This window comes from Lontra canadensis, unplaced genomic scaffold (genome assembly GCF_010015895.1).
Source record: "Lontra canadensis isolate GAN:19392208 unplaced genomic scaffold, GSC_riverotter_1.0 scaffold47, whole genome shotgun sequence".
Classification (NCBI taxonomy): Eukaryota; Metazoa; Chordata; class Mammalia; order Carnivora; family Mustelidae; genus Lontra; species Lontra canadensis.
The window spans coordinates 4,495,557-4,521,000 of record NW_022631041.1 but is presented as its reverse complement, the minus strand read 5'-3'; the positions used below and the strand labels follow the sequence as shown (position 1 = coordinate 4,521,000).

At 36.0% G+C, this 25,444-nt stretch overlaps 1 protein-coding gene across 5 annotated transcripts in view; it reads right to left on the bottom strand.

Moving 5' to 3' along the window:
- Positions 1-25,444, bottom strand: part of ADGRG6 (adhesion G protein-coupled receptor G6) — a 135,336-nt gene that overhangs the window by 55,156 nt on the left and 54,736 nt on the right. For 3 of the 5 annotated variants that reach the window (XM_032873058.1, XM_032873057.1, XM_032873060.1), the window contains 4 exons: positions 15,773-16,114; positions 12,938-13,561; positions 3,994-4,062; positions 1,666-1,749 (listed from right to left, as the gene is read on the bottom strand). In XM_032873058.1, coding sequence (XP_032728949.1) covers positions 1,666-1,749; positions 3,994-4,062; positions 12,938-13,561; positions 15,773-16,114 — 1,119 coding nt within the window. The remainder of the gene's footprint in view (positions 1-1,665; positions 1,750-3,993; positions 4,063-12,937; positions 13,562-15,772; positions 16,115-25,444) is intronic. The other 2 variants (XM_032873059.1, XM_032873061.1) reach the window with 1 other exon arrangement.

Sequence of the window (25,444 nt, the reverse complement as noted above, 5' to 3'; positions counted from 1 at the left end):
TTCGAGGATGTGGCAAAAAGTACTCTGATGGTACGCAGATTTGAATACACAGTTTTGAGAATATTTCTACCACATGATGACTGTGGAGTAATTTCAAATGCTAGGATTACTTTTTTTTTTAAATCAAGAATCATCTAAATTGCATTTTTCCCTTTTATGTAGTCAAGTCAAGCCATTTTAACTGAGTCTAACATTTGCTTGCTTTGTTGAAACTCCAGTGAAGATTATGACGCAGAGAGAGATGGCTGAACAAGGCTCTCTTCAAGAATGTCAGAAATTACATGATTGAGTGAGTACAGCTTCACTCCACCAAGTCAAGGACTCAGAAGCTTCGTATAAACGTTCTTGGGCAGTAGAGGATGTGCCTGTCCTAGAGGGAGAATGCCACAGAGGCTCTTTGTATATTCATACAAAGAGCGAAATACTTAGTTAGAATTATAATATTCCCATCCACTGGCTGGAGTCTATGTGAAATATGCACTGGGAACGTCAGCTGCTGCTGCTTTCCTGGGGGTTGCTGGAATGTTTGCCCTGTCATAAATCTCCTTGGTGCAACTACCAGAAAAACCATAAACACTTCCCTGAATCGATGTCTTCATAACCCTAGTGAAATTTATATCTATGTTGCATGTAAAATATTCCATACTTCCAATTTAAATGTCCTCACAGAGGAAGTTGGTGTAACCCCTGAAGCCAAAGAAAAAATGAGCTATGTGGGTTTCTTTTCTCTGGGTTTTGGTCCCTGGTGATATAGTACAGATGTTTTGGCCTCACAAGTTAGATGATTGGGGTTGAGAAAATTCCTTTGTTTCTAATAGCTCATATTTGAGAATATTACTGTAGGCAAGGCAATGGTGTGGTCACCTGATTGGAATTTCTCTTTTCTAGGAGAGACTTAAACCATTTACTCTGAATTACCAAGGCTATGTAGTCCATATAGGTGGCAGACTAAAAATAACTCAAATTACCTGGCATTTTCCCTGCTCATTTCTGTATCTCATATATCTGCCCTATTTACAAATTACAAAAAAATATAAATAAAAAGAGTATATGTGGAAAAATAGGCAAGAAGTATTGACACTTAAATTGAAATTTCATCAGCTGAAAATTGACTTAGTTGATATGCAATCATATTCTAACCATTATTCTTCAACAAATATAAATGGAGAGCAAAGTATTATCATATAAATAGATCTAAATGTCATGAACACTTAAAGTTGGTTTCAGTGAGAAATTACATTACTAACATAATTTAGTTTTTTTGAAATTATAAAATTCTTTAAGAAACTGGTTTCCTAAAGCATATAATCTTACAAAATACCATGAATACTTTTTCAGATATCTAGTATAAAGCAAATTAATCCCTTTTAATTAAATGTTTTTCTCTTAACGCTTCCTTTGAAAGCAGTTTTTGCTAAAAGTGGACAAGAGTAGTACTGGAAATGTACTCATACCACCGGTCATCAGAATAAGGAACTCAAGGGAGTCAAGTAATATTTATTTCTCTTACTAATTTTTACAAATGTATAAATGTACCAAAATTTATATTGATTGACTTTTTGTTTATAACAGAAATTTTGTTTGAACATTAGATTTTCCACTCTTAGAAGACAATTTTTTTATTACATCGACATACCACAAATAAAAAAGGTAATGATTTCTTACCATTGCTTTGCTTAGCGATTCTATTAGTAACAGGCATGTTAGTGGTGACAGTGGGTGGTGTAGTACTAGAAGAGTCTACAGTAGCTGGTAATAAAGATGAGAAAGATGTAATTTTGCAAGGAGCACATGACAGTTAATTTGGATGAGCAATCTACAATTAATGCATGAAAATATACAGAGGAGGAATAGAAACCATTTCTTGCTACTAAATACAACAGACTCTAGGGTTACAATGCATAAAATGAAGCAATGCTTTCTATGGCACATTAAGAATCACTTCATATGGCCTCTGGGGTCACGTTGTGCAAGAGCATGGAGCTGGTACCAACGAAAAGGAGGAAGAACATTGAGATTCTAGACCCAGGTTTGCCTGTAACAGACTGATGACCACATAGTGAATTACTAAATCTTTCTAGAACTAATTTCCAAAGTTCGTAAAAAGAAAAGTTTAGAGAAGGCAGTCTTTATTGCACCTATCAGTTTGAGAAATTATCTAAACTAAGTTAGTCTTCCACTGAGACTACAGAAATAGTCTCCGAGGAAAACGTATTTCTCCTTGAGAAGATAAATGTAAAGAAAAACAAAAGAGAATGAAATGTATAGACTATATAGAATATAAATGTGTAGAATCATTTACAGATCCCAATAACTCTACTAAATGTTGATGGATAAAATGGATTTCAAAAGAACAAGCCTTACAGGGGAGACCTTTTCAAGGCATTATGTCATAGCTATGCTTCTTATACTATTAAAACTTTCAAAGATTAAACCCTTATAGAATGCTTTATTATCTTTCTAAGGGATTCTGGAAGAGGTGTATAGGTAGTAAAATAACTATACACACAATCTCCCTTTAGTTTATCTTAGGAGTATGTTTGTACTAGATGTACATTCATATACACAATGACCATTATGCAGTTCCATAGTGTATCAGTTAGCACGTCTGCTTTACAATGGCCATTTGTTATATATCTCAATTTTAAAAATATTACCTAAATTTAAGACATTCACTTGATATGCATTGAGTGATTATGATTATGATTACCTTCTAAAAGTGAAATTCTTTGATTCAAAATATACATCCTTAACTAAAATAATTTTCCATTCCAAAGTATTCTTTTTGAAGTTTTTCTTTTTTTAAATTATGAACAATTAGATTTATCTTAATGCAAAATACATCAATGAATTTAAAAATGCTTTTTGGCCATTTAGGACATGGGGAAGGGGAATTGCTGGGCATTTGGTCGTTGATCTGTGGAATCAGGACTATAGGCATCTCAGATTAAAAGAAAACAACAAACCCTTCAGATCTCGAACTAAGCAAAATTAAGTTTTCTTCCTATTTCATTTAACTATTTCAAGACTAGAGTGAGTTCATGGAAATTCTGTAATGACTTTATTTTCATAGATCATTCATCAATAATAATCGTGAGAAATACTGTCTCAGAAAAGAAGGAAACATAATACTGAATTACATCCCTTCTTCCTGACTACTCCCACACTAGAACCACAGAAGAGAGTTTAGGTTACTACTTAGAAACACTTCTAACCCCTCTCACTTTCAGGATATGATGTTCCTAATAAGAGATCCAGCTTTTTCAAAAGGCATTGTCATGATTCTTAATGTGGCACATAGAACATGTTACTTCGTAAAGAAATATTTAATAGAATAAATGGATGAAAATGGGTCATAAGTAATTAGGAGGAACAATGATAAAATTAAAGCAAAATACTTATTATTTTAAAACTTTAATTATATATTATTTGCATGCAACTATTTAGTACATAATTTATAACTGGAATATTGGCCATAATATAGTCATTGTGCATTATAATAATATAATTACATTAAGATTAGTTTAATATAACTAATTTTATCTTAATATTTAAGTTCTATTGTACACCATGAACTGCCTTATGGTCTTGTCTCAAGCTTAACTGAATATTTAACTTAATTTTCCCCTTATATTTTACACATGAATACCTTTTCAAAATACTGCATGACTATATTTATACAGTATCTTTGCAATACTCTTGAGAATAAAAAGAGGAAAAAATGAAATAAATCCTTGTTTAATAACATATAATCATTCACATTTAAAAACCCAGTCCTTTATGGAAAATGGTCATCCAGCATGTGAATGCATTCTTTCTCCATAGTGTATGTACTGTGCACCCACACAACTAAAACACATCCAGAAATTCTTCTGTTTTGCTGGTTTCTGGCTTCTCAAGTAAAAATTAAGATAGTAATCAAAACAATTACAACCCCATTATCCAAAACAGCAAGTAGGAAACAGACTCCAGAGGACGATGTTGGCTCCCTACCTTGGCAGAGGGTCCCCAAATCGGCACAGCTGGCTAGTTCTGCTGCTGGGAGTGGGATCAGGTAGGAACCTTGATCAACACAGAGGAATTATACAAGTTTAATTGATGATTTAATGACATTATAAAAAAAAATAAAAAACCCACCACAATGCCCACGAATCTTATGGTTGGCGTAATGGGAGCAGGCCTAGAAGAGTCCATCAATAATACTCTAACATCAAGAAACTCTCTTAAGGTCTTTGTGTCTTTGTTTCCACAAGTGTAAAATCAGGTTATTGAAATTTCCCTCAAAATCTTCAATTTATTGTCTATCCGCACATGAAATGAAAAGAAGTGCTACTTCCCTTTAAAGTTTGTGTAAAAAATCCAGGGCCATTTCACAGAACAAATTACAAAGCTTTGGTAGAAATTCATATAAATAAGTAATATAAACATCAAAGATAAGTTTCAAAAGTAAACTTAGATATTATTAATATTCATAAAATGCATATTTTTGGTTTACAGGCACCAGCATATGCCATTTGCCATTCCAGAAATATGTTCCTGTGGCTTCAAGTTGGTCTCTGTGTCTTTTTATTTCAATTTTTTTTTTTCTGACTCATCCTCAGCAAGAAACAGTGTAGAGCTGGCTTCCTAGTAGGATAAAGGATTTTCTCTGTTACATTAAATCTCCCTGACAGTTAACAGACTTTCATCAACAGGTTGAATCTGGGGAAGATGTGCTAAACTTATCACAAAGCACCTGCACTATGTAGAAAGACAGAAGAATAAATACAAATATTTATATATGCACACACATGCACAAATACATGTATTTGATTTTAAAAGGACATTTCTATAACAGTGATTCCAGTCTAATATTTAAACATTTTCCAAACTGTCCTGTGGGAATAGTACATGAAGGCAGAGCAGGTACATGATCTAACAAAAGATGTCTAATTAGGTAATTGATGTGCATTAGCAGAAAGCCTCCCAACAGTTTTTAATAGTATCTCATGAATCATGACTTCTTCATTCTCAACTGCATCAGGCACCTAAGCCCAAGGAAGAAATGTTACTTCAGAGAAACTCAACTCTACAGGCAGGTCTATGAAGTTACCTGGCAAGAAACCCTTATCATAGACATTTACATGTCCATTCAAAAAAAGTAATCACTGTTTAATGTGTGAGGCACACAGGCTAGAATAACACTCTAAGACAATGTCACTGCCGTCAGGATGGGAGATAGAATCACAGTTCTCTCAATGCTGTAAGTACTCAGTGGCTCAAAGGAGGGTATAATTAGCAGCTTGGTGAGAAGGGGGAAAGAGAATCCAGTACAAAGAAGGAAAGTAATATCACTATACTGATGTGGGGACAAAAGACTAGAGATGAATATTCCTAACAAACAGAATAACTGAAATATACACCAAGATGGGAGTAAAAAGTTCTGAGAACCTGGGTGACATGGCATTACTGGAGTAGAGTATAGGAATGATCGGATATATAGGTAATGGATACTAGTGGAGGGTCTGATAGAATATTGGCACCATGAGTGGTAGGACTCTTCCAATGGCATATCCCACACACATAGTAGGTGGGTACTCAATCTTTAGCAAATACAGTTCTGGATACATCATGAATGACTGAGAGTGTTTTGAACTCTTTCTTAGAGGAAAGGGAAAACATGAAAGAAAAGTAAGTGAGAAAATTAGGTTTAAATCTGAAACCACTTTTGAGGCTCCAGGGTCAACTAAAAAGGAATATATAAGAATAATAATATTATTAATTCACGCTTGATATCATGAATACAATGAGGATGACAAGAAAGAAATGGATATAAGACATCCAAAGATAGAATGTACGATATTTAGTAACTAATCAGAGAAGAGAGAAAGAAACAGAAGACTAGGGCATATTTTTCTGGTTCCCAGCTTGAGAATTTGGTACATAATGATATCATAGAAGGAAAGAGGAAATACTAAGAGAACAGCAGACTTAGGTAGGGTGGGATGAATAAGTCCAGTAATGGGAATTGAGGTGCCTATGTGACATCTGGATACATGGGCAGGTACACGGGTTTTTGTAAGAGGTCTAGCCGAGAAAAAATGCTGCAAAATCTGTGTGTCTGGGATTGCTCAAGCTAGAGTGGAGATTTGAAGGAACCACAGATACTCCTATTTTCAAATATCATATTATTATTTATTTTTTAAATTTTTTATTTATTTTCAGTCATATTATTTTTTTAAAGAGATATAAATCTGAGAAGTAAAAAAAGTTCTTGAAGAAGGTGATTTTATAGAATTTAAGTGAAGAAAGTTTCACAGAAGGTGTGGCCATATCAAGTATACTGAAATGGTCAAGAACGGTCAAAACCAAGAAGACCTTTAACTCTGCATTGGAATTTTGGTGGTAACTGTAGAGGATTTAGTTTCAGTAGCGTGGGAATGACGAACTCAGGAGCACCACCTGAGAAGTGACTGCAAGAAAAGGAAGCCTGGCTATGAAAGAAAGCAGAGACAGGGAGGGTGAGTTTGAAAGACTGGAAACTTAGACAAGTGTACTGTGGAAAAGGGCATCTGAGGAGGCAGACCTTGAGGTTTGCCTGGTCAGGACTAAGGCAGAATTTTATGGTCAAAGTTTCTGTCCACTGTTCTTTCTCATCTTATTTAACTTATGACCCCTTTTTGTAGAACCTTACTTCTCTGTGAGGTACTTATATTTTAGTGAGGAATTTCTGAAAACTAAAAAGTCTTCAAAATTCAAAATGAGGAAACGTCAGCCACTGCAACATAAGGGAGAAAGAAATATCCTTGGATGGAGTTCCTGAGCTTCTCAAATTACACACAATGTTGGCTGTCAAAGGTTCCTTAGGCCTTTCTGGCACTGATACAGTATCTCTGGAAGACAAAGAGAGATAAAGATATGGTGTGGGAAAGAAGTTTCTAGACTAACTACACTTCCAGCGCAGCAGGTTAAGGGGCTCAAAGGTGGAAATGAGGAAAGAATCAGAAGAGTTATGATTTAGAGCATGATACTTAATAATTTTTTTAATATTCATTGTATGATAACAATTATAAATTTATTATATAGTAACAAGTGTCATTGTATGATAAGAATAAATTCTAATATGGGACACCCCTGTCACAGGAAATTATAATATTTAAATTATTGGTTGCTCTTTTTTAGGTACTTAGACTGTAGCAAATTGATGCTGCATTATAAACACTCAGTAAACACTGTTTTATGATGATTTGATACAGAAACAGAAATTAGATCTGGAGACTACATGGTGTAAGTATAAGTGACAAAATTTTTTTTTTTATTTTAAGAGTTCATTATTTGTTTATTTATTTATTAGAGAGAAAGAAAGAGTCAGGGGAGGAGCAGAGGGAGAGGAACAAGCAGACTCTGCATTGAGAGGGGAGCCCGACATGGGGCTCAATCCCATGACCCTGAGATCACGACCTGAGCTGAAACGAAAAGTCAGACCCTTAACTGACAGAACCACCCAGATGTTTCGCAAGTGACAAATGTAATTAGCAGAAAATTACATTGATAAATGAAAGCTTTATTACAAACACACCAAATTACATAAACAAATACATAAAATATACAAAGTATACACAAACTTTTTATTTCTACCCAGTTCCATTTTCAGCGTATCTGCATAAAAAAGTCATTCTAGCATCAGTTTTCCTAGGTGGACATATTTATGAGCCAGATTGTTAAGGAAGAAGAGACAATTTTCTTTCCTGGATCATAATATAATTATTATCAAGTGACTATATTCAGAATGTGACCTATGTATGTTCACTGATGTTTGTGGATACCACAAAGGTTTTTAAAGGCATTTATTTAATATTAACTGTAAAACTTAATGCCAAGTTTCCCTGCAAGATGTAGTCACTGAAAATGAAGAGGTGATGAAAGGGTGCAAACTTGTTAATCTCTCTTCTCTATCTGTTGTCCTTCCAAAATCTTGCCACTGAAAGGAGTCACTATTTACACAGGTTGTGGTAAAAAATGACTGATGTGTAGCCAAGAACTCATTTTATATTCTGCATAATGATAATCCAAATAATAGCCAAATCTTCACAGCGAGTGCCAATAATGAGAAAAAAAATAGTTGCTTTCAATTCCCTCTTTGCAGTTATTATTAAAATGAATTTTATAATTTTTCATAAATATACTTAAAATAACATTATTTCTGGACCCCTTAATTCTCAGAAAGAGTTTGGGGCATCTTCAAAGAATAGAGTCCTCTGTAAAGATACAGTAATTTTTTCCTGATTTTATTACTTAAAAAAGAATTCATTTATCTAAAAATGTTACACTCAATAATTTTTTTAGGGATGAATGAAGGAGCTAATAGTGAGTCACAATTTTATGGCTGTGAAGGACAGAACTGTAACAATTGACAATGAAAGGGTAGGAAGCCAAGAGTTGATGAAGCCTTGGTAATTAAGAACAAAAATTTGGAAGTGAAAATAAAAGTCAGTACAAATCCAAAAATTTCTAGAAAAGAATAACAAAAAAGTTGGGTACTTAAGAATTGTGTCTTATCTCTACATGCAAAACTGGTTCATAAATGGAAGTGTTTAATAAATTTTGTTAAATAAATGAAGTTTGTTTGAGCTTAGACTGTTTATTGGGTTATAGTACCACTCCTCAGAAAGAGCAGTCATCAGGAAAATAAATAAAACTCATATAGAAGGCACTATTTGTTCTTTGTGAAAACTGATGGACAGTAGCCAGTACCTAAACTTAAAACATAACACAGGCAAATTCTTGCAGTTATAATTAAAGAGTCCACTCACTGGGAAAACTGTCTATCTATGGAGGTCATAAAACTGAACATGTTTAATAAAATTGGGTAAATAAAATATGCTTAATAAAATAAAATTATAAAGTAAAAATTCTAAGAAAAAGAATGATGCTATAAAATGAAAAAGAATTACTGCTAAATAAAGTCTTTCTGAAAAAAAAAAAAAACAGACAAGATTAACTGTGTTTAAAAAAAAAAAAAAAAAACAGCCTGCTGAAAATTTCTTAAGATATAGTTCCCCACAAGGCTTAGAATAGTGTAGGAAAACAAGAGTCTAAATCTGAAATTGTTGAAACATTAATTAATAATATGTTGATTTTATTGAGGCTAGGATATTTACTATTTGAAACTAATGACAGGATGTTTTAATGATAGTATAATCAGTTCCGTTTTACCATCTTAATTTTCATATCATAATTTACTCAGCAACAGACCTTTGGAAAATCTATTCATTCTTCCACCACAAGTTGAATCTGGAATTAAAGGTCATATTTAACAGACATTGTCAGTCCAATGGAATGTTAGGCATGAAATTCTATTTTCCCATTGGTTACTGTACTGATCATTAGTTTTTGGAAATTACTGTTATGATAAACAGCAAGCCAAATGTTCCAGGAAAAAAAAGAAAGGTTAATATGTTAACAGAGTAAACTTTTTTTCACTTGTTGAAAGTTCTGCTTAGCTAACAAGCTTAGATATCCTCTCTTACAGGTATTTGCTGCCAGTTAATAAGTGACTCCAGTTCTTCAACTCCCAAAGCTGATGACTGAACAGCAGAAACTCCCTCTCCAGTGATGACTCCTGAAACGCAGCCCAGGATATCTGAATCCACGGAATGGGGTGTTTGACATCATTGTGGAATGTCAAGAAGACTGCTATAAAAATTAAAGGAATTCAAGCCCGCTGAGTCTGTAACTTGTGCTACTCTTTCAATGAAATCATTTTGAAAACGTATAGATGACTATGTTACACCAGCATATGTTTGATGTGTCCCAGTAATCTTAAGCCTTGGGAAAGGAGTTTTAAAGAGAGTGTTAAAGAAAATGTGAGGACACCCAGATATAAATCCTGGGGAAGGGGGACAGGAGATGTGCGTGTTAGTTCACCAACTGCCTTGACCACTTTATTTTTTTTTTTTTTAAGTTTCAGTTTCCTGCCCTATGTTAAGTGAAGGGACTGGCCTAAGTTGGAATTCCCAAACAGAAATGCCTCCTGGAGCCAGAAGGCCATCTGAAGATGAAAGGGGGCTGGTGGAAGAAGAATACAGAGAGCAGTAAGGGCTGAGGAGAACGCCCATCCCTTCACAAGGAGCGAACACCACCTAGCTCCAGCTGTGTTGGCCTGGCAGCAAGACTAGCCCAGGCTTCATTTCTTGTTTGCCAGCAAATCCAAAAATTTATTTTTATTTGAAATCATTTTTTTAATGTTGGAAAGAAATCATTGTTTAAAAGCATTGTGTGGAACAAATATAAATAAATGAGAACAACTAAATGCTATCACCAGCATGGATGTCTGAGGGCTAAATGAGCTCATGAGAGGCTGATTGGCTCCCCCTGGCCCTGGAGACCTAGCAGGTCTTTACCATAGTCATCCAAAGTGTGTGCTTCAGAAGGTTGGACCCTCGTGATTTTTTAGACTACTTTCAAGGAATCAAAATTTTCTCTGGAAGGGCCAATAGTAAAAATGTTAGGATGGTGGGCCATGTTACAGTCTTCCACCATCACCAACTCTGACCCAGTAGCAAGAGGCAGCCATAGACAATACAAAGCCGCCTAGTCATGGCTGTGTCCAATAAAACTTTATTTACAAAAATAGGTGGCCTGCCATAGGCCTTCCTAGTTTGCCAACCCCTGGTCTAGAGGATTTCCTAGAGAAGCTTAGAAATCAATCCATGTACATCCCTCACATTTTATCACATTAATGTATCTAAGAGGCAATGCAGGAAAGAAACCTTATGACTTTTGTTTAAAACAAATATAATATTTATGCCCCAGAAAGTTAGTGTTTTCCCACAGATCACTCCTGGGCCTTCATACTCCTTATCCGGGCAAGAACTAGCTCACCTACTCTAGTATGTCCCATCTTCTAGTCCAGTTTATTCCAAAAGACAGTCGAATTTATACTTGTAAGAGACATAGTTCTAAAATTAAACTCCTGTGTTCACCTTCTGGCTTAGCCACTTATTAATTGACACTAGATAAGTTACTTAATTTCTTTGGGCCTTAGATTTCACATCTGCAAAATGGAGTTAGTAATAAGACCCACATCAGGGGTCTATGTGGTAGAAAAGAGTGATTATGTGTAAAGGGCTTAAAACAGTACCTAGAAAATATGCACTGAATATTCAAGTTAAGCACATAATTTAAGTGTTAGCAATTATTAATACAACTACTCAAATTTTTTTTGGTTGCCATAGTCCTCAAATATTTCCCCATAGAAAGGCAACTATTAAATGGTCTATATTATGACTTTTTTAATAATAGCCAAAGATATGGTGAAAACAGGCCACTAGAGCAAAAATAATTACCCTGGACATAAGAAGACTATCACTGCCCTCTCACTGTTCACCAACCCACTCCAAATACACACACTTGATCTTCTCAATTTCTTCACTGAGTGAAAGTCTTGTCAAGGGTCCCTGACCACCCTCTGTAGCTAGTCAGACTGAGAGGATGCTGGGGAACACCATCAGCTCTTACAGAGTTCTGCAGTCTTCTTCTGCAACATGCTTGTGGTTTATCCTCTGCCCAACAACCCACAAGAAAATACCCCTCAAATGGCATCACTTCATAACCTCTCACCATTTGCGGGATCACCATGGACCACACGAAGGGATGGGTGACTTACACTGAGAGTTTGGTGACAAGAGTTCCCCAGAGCAGAAGGGCACACACAGGTCAGGGAAATGGGGGAAGTGGTCTCAGGTCTTCAAAGGGGTCTTACATTGTTCGAACTATTGGGAATGAAGTTCTGAAAAAAATCTCCTCTAAAGTCACATGAGAATTACTTTTTAACATCAGACTCCTCCTTTCCTCTTTTATTTTTTTTATTATTTTTTAAAGATTTTATTTATTTATTTGACAGACAGAGGTCACAAGTAGGTAGAGAAGCAGACAGAGAGAGAGGAGGAAGCAGGTTCCCCTCAGAGCAGAGAGCCCGATGTGGGGCTCGATCCCAGGACCCCGGGATCATGACCTGAGCCGAAGGCAGAGGCTTTAACCCACTGAGCCACCCAGGCACCCCTCCTTTCCTCTTTTAATGAAAGTTATTTCTGTTACTAAAAAGTATTTATTATCAACACTTTAGATTTAGTCATATTAAATTATCAAAAGTGACAATGAAACTTTACTTTATGTATTTTAATCAGTCCTGTAATAAAATAAGGACTTCCAAAATTAACTTAGGTACATAGAGAATGTTTGATAGAAGTCTATTTTAATATAATGTTGTCATATGGAATTATTTTCCTAAATATTTTGCATTTAGCTACTTCCAGTAATATCACATTTTAAGTCTCTCAAAGAGCAACTATTACGAGTATTCGAAACAAACAACAAATGCTCATCTTCAAACAGAGAAGAAAGTTCAAAGAAAAATTTGATAATTTCTGATTCTCGAAGATTTTTCCATAAAATGGACAGCTTCGATATTTTATCCTGGCTGAGTAAATACCATTCCTTTTCAGTGGTAGTTGTTTATTTAAATAACATAATGGAAATTTCATAAAGATCAGCTTTTTATTGTACCTCTTTGTGATCAAAAACAATAACTTATTAATTTATTTTGTTTCAGTCCCAGTGTTAACCTTTCTATTTGAGGTATGATAGTTACAACTTTTGTTACATTAGTGATAAACTGTGATATTTTATGACATAAGGAAAACTTTAAAATGGTAGAACCAAGAGCTTTGATTGAATAACGAAGGTTTGTAATCAAATGTGTACTATGTTTGGCTGAGCATATAACATTTTAAAAATCAAAAGCTCATTAATGACAACTACATTTATACACACATAAGAACATACACACCCATATATATACACACATACATAGACACAGGTACATGTGTATGATTTCTTGTTCACCAACATTCATAGAATAATTAAAAAAGGGTAGGGGGGGCATGCCCAGACTTACCACAGCTTAGGTTGCTTTCTGCTTTCAGAGCTAGGGTGGGGATATTCCAGAAGTCATTTTGCCAGTCAACCACATTCCCTTTCACATGGCAGCTGAGGTTGGAGAGGACTTTGGAATTCATGGTAAAATTCCAGAGTCGAAAGTTATAAATGTCCCCTTTTAGGGAAGCAATCTCATTGTGCTGGGAGCCTAACAACAACTTCCCATTTCCAGGAATAACTTCACTGATGGTAGAATCACACGGAACTTCTTCATAGTTTCTTTTGAAATTTACACCAACAGAACCCAGAGAATTATTCCAAATGATGCAGAGCTGCTCAAAGCTTTCTGTGAAAATGTCTTCTTTATCCTTCACAGGTAACACGCTGTTTAGGAAGCATTTTGAGCCAGAAATAGAAATAAAGTAGCCATTCTTGGCCTTTCCAAAGCTAAGCAACTGTGTGAAAGATGCATTTGAGTAGGAAAAAGCTATCCATTCATGGTCTTCCTTGCCAATTTTGGTTGCTTCAAAACAGAGAGTGAAAGCGCTGAGCTCTGGAATAGAGACACTTTTGGCAACAGATACCTGATAACTATCTAGCATCTGGGGTAAAATGACCTTCTGGTTCCTTAAGGACACAGCAACTAGGAAAAATAATAACAGATAAAATGTATTAACTTCAAATAAGAACTAATGAGAGATACAAAACATCTGATATGCCCACCCCCACCACACCACTGGACTGACTGACCTCTGCCCCATCAACCCTCTTTCATGATTCTCTATCACCAACCCATCACCTTGTACCAATAATAACAGCAATATGTATCCCCACCCATATTAACTCTAATCACGGTGGGATCTCACATCAAAACTTTTGAGCTAGAGACGACCAAGATGATAAATATCTTTTTTTAATACCGGACCTGAACAAAAACAAAAACAAAAACAAAAACAAAAAACGAAACCCTCAAAAACCCAAATTAAGGAAACTACTGCTTCAGGAAAGCTCTGTTTATACATTTTTCCAAATAATTTTCTAAACATAATAGCTAATAGTTCTATTCTTCATTAACAAGAGCCTTTTACTCTTCCTAAACACTCCTATGCTACTTCAGATACCCCATTTCCTATTCATTTTCCCCATCACCAGGACATTTCAGGAACAAAGGTAAAAATACTCCTATTATGGAGAGGCAGTCCAATAAAAAAATAAAAATAAAAATGGAATTTTAAGCCATATTTCCTTTATGGCAAGGCCTCTGCACTCCTTTCTGAGGGAGAGCAAGGAGCAGAGGAAGAAAATGGGGCAGATAATGCAACTTCCTATCCCAGCTCTTCCACAAAATGCAGTGTGACCTTGAACGTGTTACTTCAGCACTCTCTACCTCAGTCTGCTCATCCATAAAATGAAAGACCATGGCACATATCATACAGGTGGTCAACAGGAATTAACACTTGGAAAGCACTAGGAAAGTGTCTGTTAAAGTCAATCTATAGTTAGGATTGATTACTAATGTTACTGGTTATTAGTGGATTACTATTATCATCTGCATAATATATTCCAAGTAAAATGAATCAGCCTAGTCTCTTTGACACATGTGAAATTGTTAAATATAATGGATTTCACCCTCTGTTAATGTAATAGACACCATGAAACATGTACTGACTGAGACGGAAGTAGCTTTCCTCGAAAATTCTGTTTAATGCTAGCTTCATAGGAATGCTAGTTTGAACATTTTTTAATATATACCAAGAACAGGTCTATGGTAAAAAAGCATTTTAAAATAAACATTCTAGTTAAAAATCCAGGGTGGAATTTAATAGAATCATGGATTTTTAGCCTACTTTTTAAACACAAAGCATTTGAGAGCTCTAGTTACGCAAAGGGATATTTATGTAATAGGAACCCAGTATTCTACATGTATTATTGAAAAGACTGAAAGGAAATATGTCCATCAACACTTTATTAGTGGTTATGGCTGGTTTATAGATATATGGGCAATTCCACTTTGCTTCTTTTTTATTTTCAAATTTCCTGTAATGTTTTACAATTTTTAAAACATTATTTGAAAAATTAAAGCCCGTTTTCCAATTAATCACACATGCATCTAATGTCAATCACAAACAGTAAATAACCCTGCCACCAAAAACACAATTTATAATGATGAGGGTCATTTTCATAATGGTGCCTTTCTCTTTTGTTTCTTTCACGCATGACATCTACTTACGAAGCTACTCTTGAAGCTTGAGTTTTCCTTAAGCAAAGAGAGGTTTTAGAGCGACTGAGATTATTCAAATGCTTTAATATGCCAAAATCTGGGAAATATGTTTGAAAGAAATATTTTTTTCCTTTCATTAGTCATTTTTAAGGGGCTTTCCTCAGGCTATGTTGTTTATTAGCTTTAGTTATAAATAACTCTTTTTTATTTTATATGCTAATTTTTTAATATTTGTCCCCTAGCATAGTTCCTTAAAAGGGCAACATCTTAAAAGCCTAAAATAAAATGATTTCTGAAAAGGAATATTTTAAATGTTCAGTGAAGAGCTGTCAGCATTGAAGCTTTTAATTATTAGCTGTGGAATATCTACAATATCTTCCAAGCAGCCTTTAAATGTTCTGCATATAAACAATATAAATAAATTTGGCTCTACTGTGACCAAATTTTGGATCTGGTAACTGTATATTGCTAATGAGAATGTTCAGTGAATATTAACAGATTCTTGCCCTTAAATTCTAATCCTAATCATTCACATTCACATAAAAGCACATAACTCTGTCTTCTGGTCCTGGTGTTTACTGTAGAACATGTTAAATGAAAGCAGAAGGTTGGCGCCGCCTGTGGTTTACATACCTCTGATGTAGCTGGCATTGAAACCTTTCTTCTGGATGCTAAAGTCGCTTGAAAAGGACACTTGCATCTCATTCGCACTTGAGTTAAATGATAGGCCTTTGGCAGTTGCTCCACAAAATTTAGTCTGGCTCTCTCCATTTTCGAGGGATAATGAGTCATAAATGCAATTGGGAGCTTCTTCAATGTCGAAATCATTAAACGTTATCTGAATGATATAGCCGGTGGGGGCTCGCAGGGTCCACAAGCAAGCTTGGCTGTTAGGGTAGTCGTTAGGGTAGCATGGAGAAGTAAACGTCCCAGAAGGGCTGGACAGGACAACCCTGCAGTTGGCACATCCCCATGCTGTTGGCCAGACAAGAGAGAGACAGAGAGAAGGGCGGGGATCAGAGGCATACAATAAACCGAGAATACCACACACTGGGCACAATCAAACAAGAAGCATTTTAAAACACCAAAACACAATCATGAAAAATAAAAAGAGAATGAAACCATCTCAAGGAGAAAAAGGAGAAGAAACAGAGGAACAAAAGGTAAAAGAAAAAGAGAAAATTTTAGAGCAATGATTCTTAGACTTTGGAGGTCATATACCCTAAGATAATCTAATGAAAGTTACAGTAACTCTCTGTCAAATGCACAGAAGCCACTACAATACTACACTTTGGTATACTGTTTTAGGGAGTTCATGAAGCCCCAGGAGGTAACCCTGGATTTCCCAAAGATTCACTGGCCTGGGTTAAGAATCTCTACTAGAGAGTAACTGCACTGGGGTAAGGGAGTTACAGAACCATAAAGGAAGATAGAAGTCAGTATTAAAACCATGGACATAAAGGAGCATAAATACTTAGGAAATAAATATTTAAAGAGAAATCTACAAAATAAACAAGCAAATAAGTTATCTTTTGGCAGACTATACTTTTTCTAAAATTCAAAAAAATAGCATCACCTTGCATGTGTGGAACATTTATAGTTTTTAAAATGCTTTCACTTATCTCATGTGTTCATTACAGTTGTTAAGTCTATACATGTGTGATGATTTCATTCTTTCATTTATGCAGTGAAGATTTATTGAGTGCCTGTTACATGCCAGGCACTATTCTAAATAGTATATATTAATCAGCAAGAAAGATGAAGTCTATGTCTGAATGATTCTTACACATCAGTTCTGGGCCCAAAGATAAACAAATAATATAATGACAGATGGTAGTAAGAGGGAGGAAGAGAAGTAAAGCAATCTATCCCTTCTCAATTATTAGTCATCCGGGACCTGGTCACAAGTGGAACGAGACACCGAGGTCTACCGTTTTTCTGTCTGCTTTGGTAATTAATATTCATGTTCTTTTAAATATTTCTGTAAGTATAGGCAGTAATTTCATTTATTCAATATCCTGTATAAATAAACTGCCATAAAACTTACACATACACTTTAAAACAATAAAACACTTTAACCATGTTAATGAAAATCACTCAAAATTTGTGTTCCTCCCCCTTTTACTGGATTGAGTAAAATAAATATGCAATATTTTTTCTTAAACATGATAGTTACTACAAATACAGTTGATAATATGCAAGGACTTATCAGATATGTTATACCACTCAGGTTAGGTTTTTCTTTTTTCTTTCCCTAATGGCCACGTTGGGTTATGTTCCGTATCCTCAACAACACTGCTCCCCATCAATTCTTTCTAACTTGCCCTCCCTCTGCTCCTCCTCCCTATGTCTTCAATGTCTTATATGGGGATGAAGACAAAGAGAGGAAAACAAATTATGATCACCAAGTGTTAGCCAAACGCCTTCTCTCATGCACCTCTAGAACACCACGTTCCTCTCTGTATCTCTAACCAGAGCAGTTGCGATCCTTCCACTTATGACATTATTCGCTTATTGTTTGTTTTTCCCACTCTTCTCTGAGCCCAACAAACAGATTATGTACTGTTCTACTTACCTTCTTACTCCTCAGGACCTCACTGAAACCCTGGTACACAGAAGACTTTCGGTAAAATTTGTTAAATTTGTGAACAAATCCATGAATAGCTTAGATCATGTCTCAATTAAAGAAGGACTAAATATAGTATATGAAACTAAGCCAAACAAAGTCCAAATCAGAAAAAAGACAGTGCATGAGCTCTGTAATGTCCATTTGGATGAAGCTTTGGGCTCTTTCTTCCAATAGTTTCACTCATAGTGTAAGATTGAGAACACTGGGCCTCTCTCACCCTTTAGCTTCCTGTTAATATACCCTGGGCCAAAAAGAGAGAAGTAATCCTACTAAATTAGCAATAATGTACCCAGTAAAGGGCACTGAAGATTAAAAAAGAAAAAGGGAAAGGGAAATAAGATACAATCTCTGTGTCATCTAAACATCCATGATGTATCATCATTTTTGCAAAAAGAAATACCATCTCCTACATCCAACATCCAAGTAATGTTCATGACTTCCTTTATCCCGATGTATATACTTTTTTACCAAATTCTTCTCTAAGAGCTGAATGAAAACTACAGGAACCTTCGACCTGACTGAGCACGTGGACTCTGTAATCTTGAACAAATTAATCTCTCTGTGCCTGAGTTTCACAACCTTCATTTCACACTGGTGGCAATGGAAGGACCCACCTCCCACGGTTATTGGGAGGATGAGATAGGTTAATATTCAAAAGTCCTAGGAGCCACACCATAGAGGTGCACCAAGTGTCCTGGGAGCACCATACCCATGTCGGCTATCCTTAACCATCACTGTAACACAAAATCCATGCATCGATAACTTCACAGATAAAAACAGCATCCCACTTTAGTAGAATCTCTTTTTCTTTTTGGCACTCATTGGGATGAAAAAGTGAAAGAGAAAAACGCAATAATATTCATTTAAAAGCCATTTAAAGCATTCTACAATTCTCATCTAAAGTCACTAGACAGTAGTTAGAGAGTGCTCTGAAACCCCAATGGTCTTAGTTGGATGAAAAAATCAATTAAACCAGGCACAGTATCATTATGTCCATCATATTTGTAGATAACTTCACAGTAAAGGGCTTCACATATATTATCTCATTTGACATCAAGAACAACCCTGGGAATTAGTACCATCTTCAGATGGAACTAATAAGGCTAACAGATTATATAATTTGCTCAAAGTTAACATCTAATTGGTAAGAGGACCAAGACTCAAACCAGTGGTTCTAAATAGAAGTCTAGTGTTTTTCTAGGGGAAAAGTTTCCACAATATGGTGATTTGAATTTGACCATTTAGAGCAATCAACTGTCACTGTTAATCAATTCCTATACAATGAACTGGTTCATTAGAACTTAATTCTTTCCCCCCTTAAAGGCACAGCTACTTAAAAAGACAGCCACTGTAGGAGGCACTGAATGCGGTCTCGGTAAACCCAGAGTTAACATATTTTCTAAGATACTCAACTCAAAACATCTTGCTCCAATTGTTTTCAAAAGCCAAGGTCATGTAACATATTCACACCTATAAATTTATAAAAGCGAAGTTTTCTGGTAATCTAAACAACAAACCAAATTCCACCCTCAGCCCCTGCCTGTGCTTATAAATGTTTAGTAATAACTTACTCATGCTTATGTCACAAAACTTTATTCTTCAAAGAAACTCAAATCTAAGACTGAAAACCTCTCAGTCATGCAAAAGCCTATTGCGATTTATAATCAACATTTAGACCCAGATTTCATAATCATGACCTTCTGTGTTTTTTGTCGTCGTCGTTTTATCTCAGAGATTTGGACTCTCATCCCATCCTTGCCTCAAATCCTTCCTTCTAAACAAATAGTATGTTCTTTACAATTTAAGGCTGGAGTACCAGGTTCCAAAAGATAAATCAAAAGAAATCAATTTTAGCTGCTTCTAACACAGATCTGTAGATGGAATAACTTTTTCCTCCACTGTGTTAAATGATGAGCAGAAAGAATGCATTTAAATGAAATCTTGTTTTTTATTTGAATGCATCTCAAACTGCTGCTGGTGAGTCTGCTGGAAAACCTTGCCGGTGAAAATCAGCTCAAAAAATTTTGCTTCAGTTGCCTGATGCATCTCTTCAAAGTCATTGTTTGAGTTATCTATGTGAACATATTAAATTCTTATGAATAAAGTTTATTAAGTTGCTTCAGAAGGTTTAAAATATTTAGTAGCCTCAGAGGGTTCTGAAGATTAAGTGTGGAAAGGTCAACAACTGAGAATTCCAGGATCTGTTCTAATGCCTCAATCATCACAAAGGCAGGAGGAGTCACACAGGATTTCTCTAGACTGAGTACAACGTTGCCAATCATAACATCACTGAGCTGTCAAATAGCTGACTGATAATAGACAGAACTATATATAATATATAGCCATCAAAGTAAGTGCTTAAATTTAAGTGACTTCAGGCCTCTATGCATATTTTTTCAGGATGGCAAGGAATCTGAAGGCAGTCTGGCTGTGACATCTGCGTTTCTGTTAATGTGACAGACTTGGCAAGAATTCCCACCTTCCCTTACCACTCCTCTTCAAGCTTTGCACTCAGAGATAGTATTTCCATGGAGGGGAGGATCCCTTCTAAACCAGGGTTACACTGGTCATTCCAGTCTCCTGCTGGAATTTCCAGCATCCAAGCAAGGATATCAATATGCTCCCCAACTCCTCCTCAAACAATGGTTTCCCCAGAGTTAGCTAGAAAATTGTCTGATTTCCCACTGTGATGTTTCAGCCTCAAAATATTCCTTGGAGACACCACGAATATGAAGCCAGCACCATGACTTGCATATTAGTTTAAAAGGGTAGCATTTTACCTGAATCAGTTCCATTAAGTTTGATATAGCTAGAAAATTAATGAGAAGTTGAAGTTTCCTTGATGAAGCACCATAAAGCCCAACAATTTTTTTAAATCTCCAAAGAGATTCACATGCATCATACCTTCAGATACAGTTTTATCTTCTGTAATATTATTAATGTTTAAACTTTAAGTTTTGCCTTTCCATAATCACCGGAGCATAAGAACATTCCATATGTAACTGTGAAAGATAATGCTTTCTGGATCCAAACATGTGAACTGCTGGAAATCCTTCCAGACTCACTTTATTATGTAGTTACATTTCCCTTGCAAGGGGATTAAACACACAAGCATGTCTGCATGCATATGCACACACACCCACACACATTTTCATGGGAAATTCCCCTCTCCTTAACCAGTGGTTGAATCCTTCTCCAGCTGTTAAACAAACAAACAAATAAACAAAACAATCTAAAGGCAATGTATAACTTGAAACAAACTAAAGCTGCAGGGCCCATCACTTAACCTACCTTCTGGTTAACACGTTCAAGTCTCTTATCCCGGACCTCCATATTCCTGCACTGCACCCCCCCCAACTCTGCATTAATACAGCCATGGACCTTCTGCTCTCTAGTACATAGGCTTCCAGAAAAGAATCCACAAAACTGTGTAGATTTATACTGAAGAGGTTTCCAATTTTATCTCACTCACCCTCTTCAATATTTGATGTCTCTGAACATTCCCTGATTCTTGAGTCTCTCCACTCATAGCTCCTACCTTCTCCTGATTCTCCTCCTGCTCTTCTCCCAGTCCTCTCTGAGCTTGCCCCTGCTCTAACTGCCCTCACAATCTTTGCTGTTTTAAGTGTGATCCTCAGACCCACAATTTCGGCATCACTTCATGCTCGTTAGACATACAGAATAAACCAGACCTACTGAACAAAACTTGTATTTAAATATATATGTATACATATCTTTTAATTTTTTTAAAAGATTTTGATTTATGAGAGAAAGACAGACAGACAGAGAGAGAGAGAGAACATAGTCAGAGGGAGAAGAAGACTACCCACTAAGCAGGGAGTCCAAACCGGGACTCAATCCAGAGACTCTGAGATCATGACCTGAGCCAAAGGCAGATGCTTAACCAACTGAGCCACCCAAGTGCCTGCAAAACCTATATTTTAAGAAGATTATCTGGTGATTCATAAGTACATTAAAATCTGAGAAATGCTCCTTTAAATAACAACATACTACGGAAGCTATTCACAATCATAGCACATACACCTTCTTCCAGAGCGATCTGCCCCTCCCACATCTCATGCAGTCATATTGATACCATCACCCCAGGGAAGGACCCCTGACCTGAAGGGAACTAAATCATGGGCTTGGCTACCCAGATTCTCTGAGAATGTGAAGTTAGGGACACAGATAATTTATTCAGAGAATGATAAAAAATGGAATGCCAAAGTTCTATGAATTCAAGGATAGCAGCATAGCTTGCCTTCTTGCAATGGAAGGACACTGATGAGCAGAGAAAAAAGAAAGCAAATGTAGAGAACACAGAGATAAGAGAAAATCAGACTTTTGAGAAACAGAGAGACTAATTTTACACATTCCATGTCCAGACGTCATTGAGAGGAGCTGTTCTTTGTGGCTCATCCTTGAATTCTATGATAAGAACTCTTACACCTGCCATCTCATTTCTCTTGATCCACCTTCAGTAGATTTCTGTTCCTTACTACCAAGAGTGCCTCGAGGCAATACTTTATGGGGCTCTCGTCTCCCTTCAGCTTTTCTGTCTCTACACTCAGTCTTTCTGGATGATCTCATCCAAACACAGGCCTTCATTATGTCCAAATGCTGATGACATGCATGTCCTATGAGTACCACACCCACACTCTTGAATGTCTACTCAATAGCTCCACGTGGATATCCCATAGATCCCTCAATTCAAACACCATTCCTCAAGTGATTTGTTTTTATCCATTTTACAATTGTTAGTAGTATGAGAAACATCCAAACTAGAACTCTGAATATTCCCATCTTCCTTCTCCTATACCTTTTAAAATATTTTATCAAGAGCTGGATAATTATCTTATTCACAGTTATTCAATTTATCCCTTATCTCATTCCCATGCTACTCAGTTAAAGGTTCACATCTTTTCTCTCTTGGACAAAAAGCTCACTAGCTAGTCTCCTTGTCTTATCACCTCCTACTCATCTTTCATGTCACTATGAGAAAGATCTATGAAAATAGAAATGCAAGGATAAAAATATGTTTTCTCTAACTCAAAATCTTCTTTAGAGTCCAAAAGGACAAGCTTCTTTGAATGACACATACAGCACCCATATTGTCCTGTTCACGCTGTCTTCTCATCTCTTACCATCTCCCCATTTCCATTCACTCAGTAAATACTTCTTAAGCATCTCTGTGCCTGGCATTGGAAATATTAAGCATATTGTGGACAGGATTCAATCCCTACATCTGGATTATTTCAAATACAGACAAATAAGTAGACAGCAATAAAGCACAAAGTGAAAACTTATCTGATAGAACAACTAGATGAGTGCAATCACCTGGATTTAGAATTCATGGAAATAGCACCATTTCTAACAAATGAGAAAGAAACTAAGACCTAAATATGCAGCACAGAAGTGGGCCATATACAGAAAAATGTTCTGGCCAGTAGGTCAGCAGGTGCAAAGGGTAGCAGTTGAAAGAGAACATGACTGTTCAGTAGTAACCTAAGAGTTTCATTTTGTAGAAACATAGTATCCAAAGTGAGGCAAAACAAGAGATAAAGATGACAAAGTAGGCTGAAATGAGATTCTGCAGAATTCTGCAAGCCACCCTAAAGAAAATGAAAATAATAGTAAGAGCAGTAGGGAAAATAAGAAGTTTTAATTAAGGGAAAGTAAATTAATCAGATTTGTGTTTAGCACAGATTTTTTTTTAATCCCTACCCTTCTATATATAAACATCACAAAACTACCAGCAAAGTCCCTTGTATGAATCCCCGCAGCCTCACTCAAAAGACTTGACAGGAAACAAGAAGAAAGAGACAGCAAACTACCCTGGTGGCTCATTTGTGAAGAGAGAATAGTGGTCAAAAGCAGAGGAAGATTAATTCTGCAAGGACTCCCCAAAGCACAGCCTATCTGTTGATGGGTAAGATCTGAAACCTACAGAGTGACCAATCTAGTGTTCATCGAAGATCTGTCTTACTGTGATCTTACACGTTTTATTACCCCTGACGAAAAACTGAGGGAACTATAAAAAAACAAGCACCCACCTAATGTTCATTTCACTTGATAATGTCACAGAAAACTTCTCCATATGGATTATCTAGGCAGCATTGCAGGGTAAAACTGGTTTACGTTGGCATCAGCCAGAAAAATATTGCTAAATATTACCAATACAAATGGAGAATGTCTTAGCCTAATTAAAGCTAATTATAGTTCTAATACCCATGAAGGCAATGATATCATTATTGGAAGTTACTAACTTCTTGAGCACATGAATGCAACTAATAAGAGGTCCATACAAAATACTAGGACTGCACTTGGCTGATAGAAAGATGCTCAAATAATGTTAGTTTTTAGTGTTGTCATGACTGTGGTTGCTGCTTCATAGCAGAGCATGTGAGCAATGTTTCAGATTCTGTTAGTTCATTCATTCATTCGTTCATTCCTTTTACTGGGCCCCTACTTCCATTCATTTCCAGATTTCTCTTCCATGTCTTTACATCTGGTTAACAGAGGGTGGGCAGAATTGGAGGTTAGAGTCAAAGGTCATTGCTTCCAATTCATGGCATGTTATCTGGTGCAGATGAAGAACCTGAAATTAATTGCTAGAACGGGTTTTGGTTTAACAATCCTGCCATCCCAATAAGTTGGGAGAATATATCTGGAAGAAGATGGCAGTGGCAGAGCAAGTGTGCCCGTAGCTCAAATTTTCCAAATGAGCCTTTAATTTGAGGGCATTAAAAACAACAATAACAAAAAAACCCAACTTAGGTTTGTTCACATAAATGGCAGTGGTTTAATTTGTGAAGGGCTTGGAGCAAAGTAAATGACAGATGCAACTAGCATAATTTTGCCCCTTTATGAAAGAATACTTTTTGTGTAAACATTTTGGAAATAAGAAAGAGCTGATGTAAAAGTTCCATAATATAGATTTTTAAAATTAAAATGTTTTTCAGTAAAAGTTTCCATTTAATACATAAACAGGTTGTTTAAATATGCTGTCTGACTGCCTTAAATTAATCCATTGCTGGAATTAATTACTTTTCAAAAATATTTACATAATGTCAACTTTGCACACAGATCTCAAGAATAATATATTTGAGGACTGTATGAGAGGGAAGGAAAAAGAGAAACAGATTCTCTTAAGTTTGTTCAGCACACTCTGAAATTAAACTTTATAAAGTTCTATTTCCAACTTTTTTATTTTCAACTTCTTCCTAGCTAAATCACAAGAGCTGATTAAAAATATTTTATTATTTTTGAAAAAGAAACACTGTGGCAAGGACAATATACTCTTGATGCTGAGTTAGAAGGTCTCTCAAAATCCTTTCCAGATGTAAAATCATATTTTTTGAGGTAATTTTTTTTTATGAGAGAGAGAGAGAGAATGAGTGGGAGGGGCAAAGAGAGAAGGAAAACAGAGCCCAACGTGGTTCTTGATTTCATGACCCTGAGATCATGACCTGAGCTGAAATCAAGAGTCAGATGCTTAACCGACTGAGCCACCCATGTGCCCACAAAGTATTTTCTTTAAAATTTCAGTATGACATTTAAACTCATATATATAAAAACAGAGAATAATTATAACAACCCGATAACAACTAGCCATTTGGTGAGTGATTACTTTGTGCCAGATGAGAGAAGACTACATTGAGATAATGTTTACCTCT